This window comes from Nannospalax galili, unplaced genomic scaffold (genome assembly GCF_000622305.1).
Source record: "Nannospalax galili isolate Female #2095 unplaced genomic scaffold, S.galili_v1.0 scaffold901, whole genome shotgun sequence".
NCBI lineage: Eukaryota > Metazoa > Chordata > Mammalia > Rodentia > Spalacidae > Nannospalax > Nannospalax galili.
Window position 1 is genome coordinate 1,294,520 of NW_008344555.1, and position 14,654 is coordinate 1,309,173.

The 14,654-nt window shown below is 39.0% G+C and overlaps 1 protein-coding gene across 2 annotated transcripts in view; it reads right to left on the reverse strand.

Annotated features, from left to right (window-relative positions):
- Arhgef6 (Rac/Cdc42 guanine nucleotide exchange factor 6) overlaps positions 1–14,654 on the reverse strand; it is a 151,905-nt gene that overhangs the window by 4,890 nt on the left and 132,361 nt on the right. For both annotated transcript variants that reach the window (XM_008840705.2, XM_029567177.1), the window contains 8 exons: positions 11,758–11,844; positions 10,916–10,994; positions 9,368–9,510; positions 8,187–8,312; positions 6,619–6,639; positions 5,049–5,142; positions 3,565–3,642; positions 1,275–1,374 (listed from right to left, as the gene is read on the reverse strand). In XM_008840705.2, coding sequence (XP_008838927.2) covers positions 1,275–1,374; positions 3,565–3,642; positions 5,049–5,142; positions 6,619–6,639; positions 8,187–8,312; positions 9,368–9,510; positions 10,916–10,994; positions 11,758–11,844 — 728 coding nt within the window. The remainder of the gene's footprint in view (positions 1–1,274; positions 1,375–3,564; positions 3,643–5,048; positions 5,143–6,618; positions 6,640–8,186; positions 8,313–9,367; positions 9,511–10,915; positions 10,995–11,757; positions 11,845–14,654) is intronic.

The window sequence follows — 14,654 nt, forward strand, 5'->3', positions numbered from 1 at the left end:
AAAAGATTTATTTTCATCATTTCTTATTTATTTCTTAGTGTGTATGTGCATGCATATGTGTGCAGGTACCCACAGAGGTCAGAAGAGGGCGTCAAATCCCCCGAAACTGGAGTTATAAGCAGTTGGGAGCTACCTGACATGGGTGTTAGGAATCAAACTCAGGTACTCTACAAGAGCAGTATGCACTCTTCAGTGTTGATCCATCTCTCTAGGCCCTATGTGTTAGTTTTGACTCTGCCACCAACTACCTCTCTGATCTAGTGCAACAAGCTTCCTTCTCATTTTGTCTTGGCCATTGCTTCTTCATATATAAAACGGGACAATGCCGCAATCCATGAAACCCTCAGAAAGTTATGATTATTTAAATAATAATATTGTTAATAATGATTAGTACATCTGCTATTATTTTTGAATGCTAGTCTTTGTAATTATTGTCTTTGATCACAAGACAACTCAGAAACTATTAGTATCATACCCTTTTTAAAAGAAGAGGAAAACAGACCCAGAAAGGTGAGAAAACTTGCCCTCGATGACATGGATGACACAGGCAATGCACAGTAAATTGGGAACAGGACTAGGACTTGAATCAGGCCTCTTCTCTTGAGGCCAAGTGCTTTAACATTTGGCTGTATCACTTCATAAACCAGGTGTGAAAACATATTCACGATGTCAAACACTGAAATATGTTGCCTTATGCAAATTCAGGTCTGACTTCAGAAATGACTCACATATAAAGTGATGAATTATTTGGCTACTTTGTGTTTATTTTATGAGCTGGAAGGTATTTAACCTGATTTCCCCCCTTTAAGTCACACTCACTACTGTGAAAGTTAGGTCATAGGCATCATTTCCCTGAACCCTACTTTCTTCATCTTTCAAAGTGAAACCTTTCGCACTGGGTTGCTATAGGACTTTAAGTGAGGTCAGCCATGTGAAAGTTGAGCTCCTGATTTTAAAGACATGAACAGCAATGCTGTCTGCAGGCAGGGAAATGGGGGTCATGGCCTTCCTGGACACACTTCAACACTCCATGTGGAGAACAGGTATCTGCTGTGGTGGGAAGATATTTAGTCTACTGGAGAGCCAGAGGAATGCTTCTAGTCATCTGCTTCTGCTTGCTCTACCTCCTGCCCTCCTGAGACTCCCAACTGTGTGCTCAGCAATGAGGGACCCCTTCATGGATGAGGAAGAAGATCAGCCCTTCAAAGCAGGATCTGCCACACCTACTTCTAGCTCTCAGACAAGTCAAGAAAGGGGTCACCTGCTCTACTCACTTTTCCTCAATGATAGTCTGGCCATTACTTCTGGTTTCTTCAATAATGAGTTTTTCTTCCTCAGGGAGTAAGACTTGTGGGACGGAATCTTTGCGAGCACCTGAAAGTGAGGATTGCAAAAAGAGGGAAGGAGCATGATTAGCAAGCGTAATTTCTTGTTCTTAGGACTTTTCCACTGTCCTTTCAGAGGTGGCTTTCTTCACAGCATGTTGCTCCCTTGCACTCAGAGGGCAGCCATTCAACATTTGTCTCTTACATTTTCCTGACATGGAGAACTCTAAATTGCAAAATGACATTATCTGATTTTCCAGGAAGGGGCATTTTGCCTTAGGAAAAATAATGTGATACCTGCCATTAACCACAAGACCCCAGAAATTTTCCATTTTGTCTTTCCCAGAGAAAAGATTCGACCACTGGTCATTCTGTCTCTATGTATCTGCACAGAGTCACCTACCACATCTCATGCTCTGGTATTCTGTAATTTTAGTAAATATATGGTTGAGTTTAGCACTGGATACAACACACTCGACAGGGTTCAAAAAGCAGCATCTCCACCCACTCATTCCTTCTGAAGTCCTCTAGGGTAATGTAGGGTCACTTAAAACTATTTGGGTCATGAGTAGAGTGGAGCTGGGAGATTATCACATCAGCAAAGAAGCTCAAGTGTCTTCATTGCTCTCTGCCCAGACTGTGTCTATACTATGGGACAAAAGAGGTGACAGATGGGCACCAGAAGAAACCATTCTCTCAAACTTTCAACTTCCCAACCGCTCACATTGGATCCTTCTATCAGCTCAAATGTGTAATCTTTGTTCTCCCTGGACCACTGACCCTGTCTCTCCAGAGGTATACACATTCACTGCCTTTACTTGATCACTCCCCTCTTCTGAGGGGTGAGATATGTCTCCACTTTCCTTGGGGAAGAGCTCTTCATAGGTTTTTAATTAGTATACAGAAGACAATTGGATGGATGACTAGATGGATGGATAGATGAATAAAGAATGCAAAAAGAGCCAAGAGCAGTCAGTCCTTGCGAAACAGGACATTTGACTAGAGTGAGATAGAAGGCCACTGGGATACTGAAAGGTCTTTGTGTCTTGAGCACGGTGCTGGATACTTTGCATATGAACAAGGGAGACTAGCGAGGAGGAACAAAATTGTACCTCTGTAAATTAGATCGCATGCCTGAGCTTTCACCTCTGAGTACATGGATGGATGCTACTGATATGAAAACATGTGGAGTGGAGGAGAGATGATGTCAGATTTTGTATGAGGAACACCCCTCTGTTGTCACTTCATCCCCCCTTTTCTAGCTTTCACAATAAAAACTCTTGCTTTCCTCTCCTGCCTCATCAACACTTATTAGACCTGGGCATGCCTGAAGCTACAGTCAGATTTTCTGTGTGGAACAGTGTCCTTCTTCATGGTCAAATGTATTGATTTCCACATCAAATGCTTTCCTCTTGTGACAGCCTGGAAAGAGCATGTTAAGGTAGGTAGTCTCCTAAGAAACCTCTCTCATGCCAAGAAACTGGTCAATAGCTGTGCAGAATGTAGCTCTATGGAGCATTTGTTTCCTATACAGAAATGAAAAACTTCATAAAAGGCATCCTGAATGTCTATGGTGATGAAAGATGAAGGACACAATCCATGTGACTCAGATTCAGAAAAGCACAAGGATTCACCAGAAGACATAATCAAGGTTTTTACGTCTGAACGCTGTTTAGGGAATGCTCTCAGCTGACAGCTTCCTGAAATATTTTACACATTTTGAAGTGCTTCTGCTGCACAGATACATGTCCATATTTTCAGAGCTACTTTGAAACTTGAATTTGGTGAAGGAAGCATCGTTTGCTTAGGCATCGTTCACTTAAATATGTAGCTGATCAAAGATAATACTTTGACTTCCTTTCCAATTCTGCCTATAAGAAGAGATTAACATCAGTTCACAGAGACAGGAACTCTCTGGGCTCTTATTCCTAACTAGTGTTGGTGAAGGCATCTGTGTACATCAAAAAAGAATGACTTTTTAAAATTCTTTTTCATATCTATTACCTCCAACTTTTTCCCTCTTGCACCCCTTTTTCTCTTTGGGTGAAAAGCGACAGTGAATAAACACACTGCTCCGTAGCTAAAACTGCCTTATCTAAGATTCAGTCCCGCACCGCTGCTCTGCACCAAGTCACATGCTTTCCACACCCTGCAATTTGATCTGTAGAGACAGTGAACAGCAAAGAACAAATTCCATTCATTAGAGAAAACAGTATGGGGAAACCTACTGAGCCATTACCTTGTTGAAAATTGGCACTGGTGCAATAGGCTTCGATCACCTTAAGAATCTGAGCATCCTCTTCCAGGGCAGCCGTACCTGTCAAATTTAATTAGTAATGACTTCTCAGAGATATATACCCTTGGACCCTCAAAATGATTCTGTGCATGTCACTGTCAAGGACTCAGAGTAATTCTGAAAGGGAGGCAAAAAAGCTGCTCAGCCCTCATGATGGAATAGAGCAATAACAACCCACAGGGCTCTAGGGTCAACCTCAGTGTGTTAAGCAACAGGGCAGGAAGGTACTGATCCTGAAGGTACTGATCAGAACTCTAAATGAGTGGGAATCCTGTCAGTCATCTCTTTGGGGCTAAACTTAACAATATCAAGTTCTTCTTGCCAGTTAAATTCCAGGGCTCATAAACTTCTTTAGGAGCTACTTCCTATTAACCTCACCCATCTCAACCAGCCAGCAGAGTCACTGATTCTCCCTCCTCCCCTCCCAACTCATTCTTAAAATGGTCAGATGATAGCACTCTTCTAATAAGTTTAGGTGTGGATGGTGTTGGGGATGCAGTTCAGTAAAGAGTTTTGTAGATAAATAGATATATGATAGATAGATAGATGATAGATAGATAGATAGACAATAGATAGACAGACAGATATAGAGTTATATACAGAGAGAAACAGAGAGAGACAGAGACAGACAGAGATACATATAGAGAGAATGTGTCACATAGTACAGGCTGGCCTCAAAATTTGCTATGTAGCTGAGGATGCATTAGAACTTCAGATCCTCCAGCCTCTACCTCCCACATGCTGGGATTTCAGGCATGTGCCATCCATGCCTCTTTTATGTGGTGTTAGAGATCAAACCCAGAGATTCATGCATGCTAGGCAAGCACTCTACCAACTGAGCCCCAGCCCTAGCCCCAGCCAATATTTATGTAAACTTTATTTTTGACTTTACATACAGTGCTGCTGTCTCTTTGGGGCACATCAATGACTCTTTCACGTATGTCCGAATGTTAACTTGTTCACAACTTTAGAGGCAAATGTAGATGTATCACTTGGCTGGCTGACTTTACAGTCAACCCCTAAATAAATCCCTGTGTCTGGATGTCAGCAGATTGAATCATTGGCTAACTGAGAAAATCCCTGAGCATTAGACTACCAGAAGGATTTCAGCCTTTCGGTCTATTTAGTCTATCCATTCAGGAAAATATTCCAGGCATCAGAAAGTGAGAGGGGGAAATATGTCCATAGCAAATGTACTCCTGTAGGGGCTCTAAACCAAGTAGGGTGAAGTGTTCTGCATCATGAAAACAATACAGATAGACTTCTGTCAGGAAGTGCAGCAGGAGGCAGCTTATTCAAGTCTTAGAGATGACCAAACGTTTCCTTGTATTTGTATAACAGATGATGCCAAGAACAAACTGCTCTAATTAGCTACTTTTAAAAACTCTCATGTTAGTTCACCCATAAATAACTTTCAGAACACATACTTTTCCTAATCACATATTCCTCTTCAGATGCTTTTCTCTCTGTTTTTCTTTTGTGAAGAAACTTCTTCATCGTTTTAGGGCTCTTACTAGATTCCTGTAAGGATAAAAGTTTCTTCATGAATTATAAATAAGTTCACCCCCAGCACAAATTAAAATAAAGCAAATAAAATGAATCAGAATGCATTCTCTTATCTTGATAGCATCAGTTAGGAGTGCATCCAAATGTTATAGTACCCATGCCAAAAATGGCTCCAGTAAACTCTACAAGATTAAACAAAACAGAGGCAATGACATTCCATTATCAATTCCCAAAGGAATTAATGGGAATAAAAATGGAGAAGGATGCACATTCTCCAGGATGGTCAGCGCTGTTAGGATACTATCTGCGGAGTAAGTAATGGAATGTCAACCCTAGTAGAATACCAGCATTCCTAACTTGGGCTCTGGTCCCTACAGATACAATGTGAAGGGAATCAAATAATCAATGCAATTAGTCATATCCTTTTTCAAAGTGTTTTAAACTATTTAAATTAGCTTTTCTTATCAGCAGTCTCACACAGAAAAATATAATTTCTATTGGTCAGATGGACACGCTAAGGCAGAGAAACTACATCATTTTCTCAAAGTCAGAGAGAAGAAAAATAATTTGGGGTTAGGAGTAACACACCCACACCCAAGTTAATATATGGATGAAGCCACGATTTGAATTAGTAGATAAAAGAGATGGGAATGAATGGATTTGCTTTTGCCATATGTATAATTGGTCATTTGAAAAAAAAAAGATCAATGTTAATATTCAAGGAAACAGATTAGAGTCTTACACTTAGGAAAATGCCCTCAAGATATCCTGATATTCCATACTATCATCCATCCATCCATCCATCCATCCGTCCGTCCATCCATCCATCCATCCATGACCCATCCCCCCCCCGTACCTCTGTATCAATCTATCTACCTGATACATGGATAATACTTGGTAATTTAAAATATATGAAACAAAGACTTCAATTGCCTTCACTTAGCCACAGTGGTCCACTTGGACTTGAAAACAGGCAAACATGAGAAACCCACACGTGATCAAAAGTAACATGAAAAAGTAGCATTAAAAATAGGAAAATGGATGGACTGGAGAGAGAGCTCAGAGACTAAGAGCACTAGCTGCTCTTGCAGAGGACCTGGGTTCCCACATAGCAGCTAAGAACCATCTGTAACTCAAGTTCCAGGGAATCTGACACCTTCTGACTTCTGTGGTCAATGCATGACCTACACCTACTTACATGCAGGCAATACACTCATACACATAAAATAAAATAATACACACAAAAATAAATAAAATACTAAAAATTGGAAAATGCAGATTTTAAAAGCATGATATATAAGGTGACATTTTTATATGAATCAAACACAAGCCTGCTTTTTAGGAAAGTACTTACATGTCAGAATTGCATCTTCATGTTTTAGCCACCAATTATTACAAGGGACACAACAAACATAAGGGAAAACTTCATTCAGCAAAGGTTACAGCACATTATAATGTCACTGTAAGCCAAAGATATTGTTCTACCCTTACCTTTAAGATATAAGACATCCTCTAAAATGAATATGTAAAGAAAGAGAAGATGAGCGTGAGAGGTCGATGGTTATAATGACCAAATCCATTTATCAATAATTCTAAAACAACATTTGAAATGTTAGTGTTATCATAAATTACATGAAGAGAATATCATCACTTTCCCACATTAGTTTCAGATGCAATATCATCATGCAAAAGAATACAGTTCTGTGCAGAATTACAAATGCTGAAAATTACTGAAACACACAGTATTTAGAAAGAATATATTAATAACTCTCTTCCCCAGCAGAAACAAAGTGATCATGCCTTAGTTTTAATAGATTAGTTATGTGAAGGATTAAGACAACTTTACCCTTCAAAGCTCACCTTCATATGAATTTAGTAACTGACAATTGCAAAATGTCCATTATTAAAAAGGGGAATAGGTTACTATGATGTGGCATTCCTCGTTTAAGTAATCAAAGAAAACCGAATGATTGCAGGTCACTTTCAAAACAAATCCATGGGACCACTCTCTACCACATTCTGCATAGAAGTATATAAAAAAACAATTCTTCTCAAGTCTTGTGCCTTTCATCATGTGAGTAGAAAAGGTCAAAAAATCCTCTAGTGTTCATATATTGCTCAATTTTACGGCACTAAGAGTTGGAGACAACATTAATTTAAAACAGAAGCATGGTGATTTAAACCAAAACATACTGAAAATTGAACAGTCTCCAAGATCAAAACACATTTGACAGAAAATGCTACACTGTTTTACACCAAAATTCTAAGGGCTTTTTCCTAATAGTCACCAACTTACTCTTCGTGCAATATGATCTATTTAAGGAACAGTTATTAATAAATGAGCATCTTTTTATGGAATCTGAAACAACTAGAAGTATGTTAGAGGGGGAAACCCAACTGAATGGAAAGGGGAACATTGTGTAGTTATGGGAGCTAGTGATTGGCATGCCTTGACAGCAACTTCTAGAGTAAAAGACCAGCCACCTTGGTCACTCTATATCCTGGCAGCACCCTAGCCAAATATCAAATATCCTGTAAGGTTGTTGCTGACAAGCAGCTCTGCAAAAAGACATTTTTTTCAGTAAATTCTTCTTTCCACCACAGCAACTACCACTTTAATAGTTTAGATACATGGGTTAGTCCCATGACATTTTACTAATCTGGTTTCACCCATCAAAATGCTACAAGATGCAGAATGGGTGCATGATTAGAAAATTCAACTTCCAAAGTTCTTCTTGTTTGAGACGTGTATATGCATGGTTAACTAATTCAAAGAACTATTGTAGCCGTGTAGATAGAAAACAGGTACTTGAGGAAATGACTGGATAAATAGGCAGTACATGTGAACCCTGTGGATATTCAGTGTGTGCAGATGGGCAACAGGGAAATGAAAAAGTAAGATACAATCACCGAGTCTATCAATTGATGAGATTATATATATATATATATATATGTATAATCAGCCACCAGAAATTCTAGCACATACTCACTGAACTATTTGTGATAAGCTTCAAAATTAAGTGGTCAGAAGCATTTTATACCATTTGTAGCAAAATTACCTCTTTATAACCTAGTGCTGCTGATGGTCTAAGTGGAGGTGCAGGTCGTAGGCAACTTAAGCTCCACGGTTTTATAATTTGAGGAGGCTCCAAGGGTCCTCGGGGCTGTCCGGTAGAGCTAAAAGACTGGGAAAATGTCTCATGAGATGCTAGCAATCTGCCATCTGAACCCGACCTGGTACCACACAGTGAGAAAGCGATAATAGCTTCATTGGATCAGAAAAGCCAGCCACAAAAAGGAAAAGATGGAAAAGCAAATGTGTCCAGTCTAAAAATTGACAATTTCTATCGAATATTATGGGGTCTTTAAGGAAAACCACAAAAGTGACTCAATATTCCATGATCCTGTCTTCTCTCTCTTCTGAAATTTCACTCAAGGAAGAAAATTTTCCTCTGTCAGGGAGGAAAATGGAATAACAGGAACTATTCAAATCTAGTGGAGTGATTGGCCCCATATTAGCTTCTTAAATGGGTTATTTTATCAGAATAAAGTACAACAGACTTACCAAAGCAAAGTAATAGGCTAGTGACTGACAAAGAGAGTATTTGAACCCAGATCTGATGCCAAAACCTAAGTTGTGCCACCATAACACAGCACTCAAAACCGGAATCTTGACAACACAGGTTTGAATATTAACAGACAACACAACACAGCTTCCATTTCACTCAGCAAGTACAGTAAAATCTCATCAATTCAAATTCTGTGAGTTCTAAATTGCTGATAACTTAGAAGACAGTGCTAAAATTTTCCCCTTAGAGGAGGTTACTGAGCAGATGTAAAAGCATGAGTGAGATTACATGGAGATGTTTAAGCACTCGGAGAAGAAAACTACTTGCTTTGACTTAGCACATTATTAATATGAGAACCATAATTATGAAATAAATGTCTTGTCACTAAAACCTCTTAGCAGGACTTCTGACGGGAAATACTTGAGTAGTAGTTAGCTGAACTATCTTAATACTGTTGACCAAAACTGCAAACATCTAAGTAAAACTTTTTATTAATTTGGATGGGCTCACAATGAGAAACCAGAATTAGTGAGGTTTAACTGTACTTCAGAATCTACAGATAATGACTACCCGAAGACAAAGGGCATGCTTGCTGCTTCTTACAAGTCTTTAGCAGACAGAGTTTGACAAAATCTTCAATAATCCCTGGACAAAACCAATGGAATACTTACGGAATGAGCACTACACGATGATGATGTTTTGGATAATGAACTGCAAGAGGCTGGTCCTCTGGTCAGTCTGCTCAGCTGCTCCAACCATTCCTGGAAGTCCTGGCTATTGTTGCAATGGACCACAGTTCTCTCTACCATGTTACCTGCATCACCGAATCAAGAACATTTGAAAACAGAAGCAAGGAGCTTGTCTTACTTGTAAATATGCTTGACTTGGGTGTCTATTTTCTTTTTTATGTCTTTAAATGTTTTCATTATTTTTATTTTTAATTTTATATATTTTATTGAACTTTTGTGTATTTCATACACAACATCATAATCATCTTTATTCCTCCTACCCCACTTGCATCCTCTCATAGCCCTCCCACCAGATTTCATGCATTCTGTCCTTTATGTTAAGGCCTATCAAGTCAAGTTAGTGTATTCAGACGTCCCTCAGTGCAAGCTCATCCACTGGGGTGTACAGCCTATCTAGAGTCACTCCCTGAAAGATTAACTCTCCTTCACCCAGCAATAATCAGCTGCCAATAGTTCTTTGGCTAAGACTGGGGCCTGCTGCCCTTTTTCCCAGTTCTACTCTGGATTTTTGTGTGCTTGAATTTCATGGTCTTGTGCATGCTGACACCATTGCTGTAGATTCATATGAGCAAGGTCCTAGGAGCCTGTAAGACTCTGAAGGCTTTCTTGTCATATACAAGAAACAGTGCCAGACAGGAGAAACCTTCCTTTGAGCTGGATGTCAATTCCAAGCGTCTCCTAATTTTTGGGATAACCCTTGCAAACTTCAATATTAGGAATTGATAACTTGTGATAATATGATAAATGATTATTCCAATTTGATTTCTAAAATTGTCCTTGATTTTTACCACTTTACAGACTCTCAGAAGTAATGTAAAATGTCCATCTAGTACATGATATAAGAATATTGTACTGTTTTGCCCAGCATCCTTATTGAGGAATATGGGTATTGATAAAGCCAAGGGACATTGACTCAGTCTTCACCACTGTTACACTGGTGCAAAAGTACATCCATTACATGTAAATCACCCAGGCCTGACAAATGGGGAAATAGCTCAAAATGTCAGGGAGCATTATCAAGATCTGGCATTTTTCTCAATTTGTATAGAAAGTTTCATGGCTTCTCAGCACTTTTTTTTAGAAACACAAGCAAGCCTTTCTAGTTTACCGGCTCATGATAAGATTGGTGATGAAAGTGCACATCTTTGGCTCCCCTGCCACTACATGACGCAGAGGGAGAACATAACATTTACATCATTCCATTTTGTTATACTCTAGCTCTCACACGTAGCTCTTATGCAAGAGAAGATAGAAACTAATGGCAAAGCTGAGGCTTTTAAGTGACCAAGAGACTTCTCTGCTCTCTCATTTTACCCTACTTATTCCAGGAAATGGAATATACTTTGCCATATCCATGGAAAACCTGCTTATGGACTATACAAGAGAAAATAATAGCACTTATTTGTTTAAACTTCACTTTATTTCAAAAAGGATTTAAAGTAGCTAGATGAAAAGAAGAAGATTACCTACCCATGATTTCAAATGTGCAGTCGTTGCCCTCGCTTTCATCTAGCCTAGTCACCACCATGCCTGCTATTGGTATTTTTCCCTACCAGAAAAAAAGAGCATTCCCATTAATTCTCTGATTGTTTGTTTTTCTCTTGGACTTTTTGATCCTCTGAGGAATCACTACTGAATTACAGCTAGCCATATTTCTCTAGACTGACAGCAGATAATGTTTCTCTAGTCTACATGTTAATCAGATAAGAAAGCATGGGAGAAATGTGTATTCGACTAGCACACCTTAATTCTAAAACAGGATTTCCAAAAGAGTTTACTTGCTAACATATTTTCATATGAATTGATAAAGCAAGTAAAGGCTCAGATTTTATGAAAACTGGCAATGGTCAAGACCACACATAACAGAGAATAATAACATAGTGCTTTACATGTTAGGGACAACCTGGGGCAAAATCAATTCCCTGATGCATTTAAGGACTTGCTTTTATAAACCCTAATCATGTGATAAGACAATAACAGGATCAGATGTCAGGTTTGAATTTCTAAGCAATAATGATAGGGGTCTGTAAAATGTTGTTGTTAATTTACTCAACTGTAGACTTAGACTTCTATTTATACAATAGAAAACTTAGCTCATAAGCAGAACAGCAGATAGAACAGACTAATACTAATACAAAGGGCTTTGATCTGAAGCACATCTGGTCTTATAAGCTGTTTAATTACAGCGAAGGGTCAGAACACTTGGACTTTGCAAGCTTGACCTTTCAATGGCATCATATGTAGGTATCACATCTGAATGGAAGCCTTTGTCATCTCGCCTCTGCTATTTGTTTCATATGAAATCTACTCACCTGATAAATAAAGCCACTCATCCGAGGACTTGCAGATAACATTATCAAGACATTTGAGAACAGCATAAGATACCGTTCCTCTTTTTCCTATGGTAAAATATAAATTGGTGAAGGGAGAACAGAAGTTGAACTGTTTTTCCTAAGATATTCTGAATCGATGCTTTGGAATATAGACTTTATATAATCAACTGGAACGCTAGCAGTGCTTTTTTTTATGATAACCGACTCAAAACACCAAGCAGGTGTGTAGATTGTTCCCCAAGTACCTAAGTCTAAGAACCTACATAGATTACGCAGCCAGTGTAATATGCTAATCCTAGATTCAAAGTAAGCCTCTAGGTTTACAAAACTAAAATATAATTTTATTTTGAAAACTGGCAGAGGGGAAACATCTTTCAAGAGATAAGAAATATATTATCTGCTATTTATGTTAATTTATTCATAAATTTTAAAAATATTTTATTTATTTTCATTTTATGTGTATGAGTGTATTACCTGCATGTATGTAAGTGTACCTGTGACATGCAATGCCCACGGAGATCAGAAGAGATTGTTGGATTCCCCTGGAACTGGAGTTATAGATGGTTTTTAGCTACCATGTGGGTGCTAGGAATTAAACCTGGAACCTCTGCAAAAGCAGTCAATGCTTTTAACCACTGAGCCATCTCTCCAGCCCCTGTGAAATTATTTTTAATAATTAAGAAAGGGATAATTATGGGCTATGGAGATGGTTCAGGGGGAAAGTGCCTGATTTTTAGGCAAAAGGCCCTGGATTGAGATTCCGAGCCTCCATATAAAAGCTGAGCATAGCAGTGAGCATCTATAACCCTGGTGCTAGAGGGTCTGAGACAGGTGAATCCCACAGGTGTACTGGCAAGGCAGTTTAGCCAAAATCTCTAAGCTCCAGGTTCACTGAGATACTCTGTCTCAAAAAAAAAAAATGTAGCCCAATACAGAAAGACATCTAACATCGACCTCTGGCCACCACATGCACAAACACATATGGGTAAGAGCACCTGCACGCGTGTGCGTGCGCGCGTGCGCACACACACACACACACACAAACACACACGCACACACACACACACACACGGTTACTGCATAGCATGTTAGACAAAGAAATACATACATGTTTTAAAATTTTTATGTGGATTGCTTTGTCTGTGTGTGTGATATTGGAGACCAACCCAGGGCCTCATGAATATTCACACTTTTTCACTGACTTAGCCACCTCCAGCCCAATTTCATGGTTTTTTTATTGACATATAATGTATTTGTATGTATTTATGGGGTATAGAATGGCATTTCAATTCATGTACACCTTCTGTAATGACCAAATCCGGGTAATTAACATATCTACCATCTTAAACTTTTATCATTTCTTCATGGTAAGTACATTCAAAATCCTCTCTTTTAGGGCTGGTGAGATGGCTCAAATGGGTAAAGGTATTTGTCACCAAGTCTGATAACCTAATTTCAGTCCCCAGGGCCCACATAATGGAAGGAGAGAACCAACTCCCACAAGTCGTCCTCTGATCTCCACAAGTACATCATGTCTTGTACCCGTGTTCTTGTGTGCATGTATGCATGAGTGTATACACAAAATGAGTTTATTTATTTATTAATTGTTTTTAATAAATTTTTAATAAATTGATTTTAACAAATGGTTTTTAAGTGAAAGAAAATCAATCTTATCTTGTAATTATTTTAAGACACATTATAATGCATTACAGTCAACTACATTTTTTGGTTGCACTAAAGTAACCTTAACATATGAGGGCTGCTCTGAACCCCTTAAGTAGATTCACAATTAGTAGGTACAAAAATGCCTTTGGACACAATTACCTTCCTTGCTGTCTCCACTTCCTCCTTTCCACTTGAGAAGAATAACCCTTCAGAGCTAACCTTTTAACCAGGATGCTCTATGTTCTCTCAGAACATTTTCTTGTCCAATTTCCTTCTACAGATATCTCCCTTCTTCATCAGTCTATCCTGTTTTACTAGGTCCACCTCTTTTGCCTTTAACATATGCTCATCTCCTTCTAAAAGGCCTTGCTTACCCCCATAAGGATCTTCATTCATAATAGCGCATTTCTTGACATTTTATTGCTAAATTACTTGCTGCCTTCATTTTCTCTCCATTGATTCCTCCCTAACTTCACTTTCCCACTGCTGTTTCAAAGTCATCAATAACTGCCTTCTAGCAAAATCCAATGGCTTCTCCTTCGTCCTCGTACTCCTTGACCTCTGAACCTTCCACAGTGCTCAGCTTGCTGGCCACTTTTGAGTGCGCCTCCAGGAATTTCTGTGACTCCACAACCCCCCCAGTTCTTTTCTACTGGCTTATATTTGCCCCCAGCATAGTTCCAAACTGATTCCTCTTCCTTTTACCCAAGGGGTTTATCCTAAAGATGTGAATGACTAATAGTCATCCTCACTGCATTAACCTTCCCCAGGGCACAGGCATCTTCAATGAGATTGCTTATTAGCCTGAAGTAATGAATCTCTGCCACAAGACATCAGAGGATATAAGAAGGTGTTTGGGGAGAGGGGAATCAACTCTAACACCCAATAAATCATACCAGGTCACATAATCAACCTTTCCCCTACCCTGGCCTCTTCCTAAAAGAAATAATCCATCTTCAATCCCTGTGCTTCTCATTGGATATTTTCTTCCTAGAAAGGCACATCTGTCAGGGACATCTAAATCTGTCTGTAGCTGTGACCTCTCACCCACATTTCCAAAGTGCATTAACTGCTTACAGGACATCTTCACCCAGATATCTATAGTATTTTGAAAGTTAGCAGTTCTAAAGTATATCTAACATGTTCTCTAGCCCATAAGTCACCCCTTTCTGTTGATGTTACCAGCTAAATATACCTCAAAGTCACCCTTT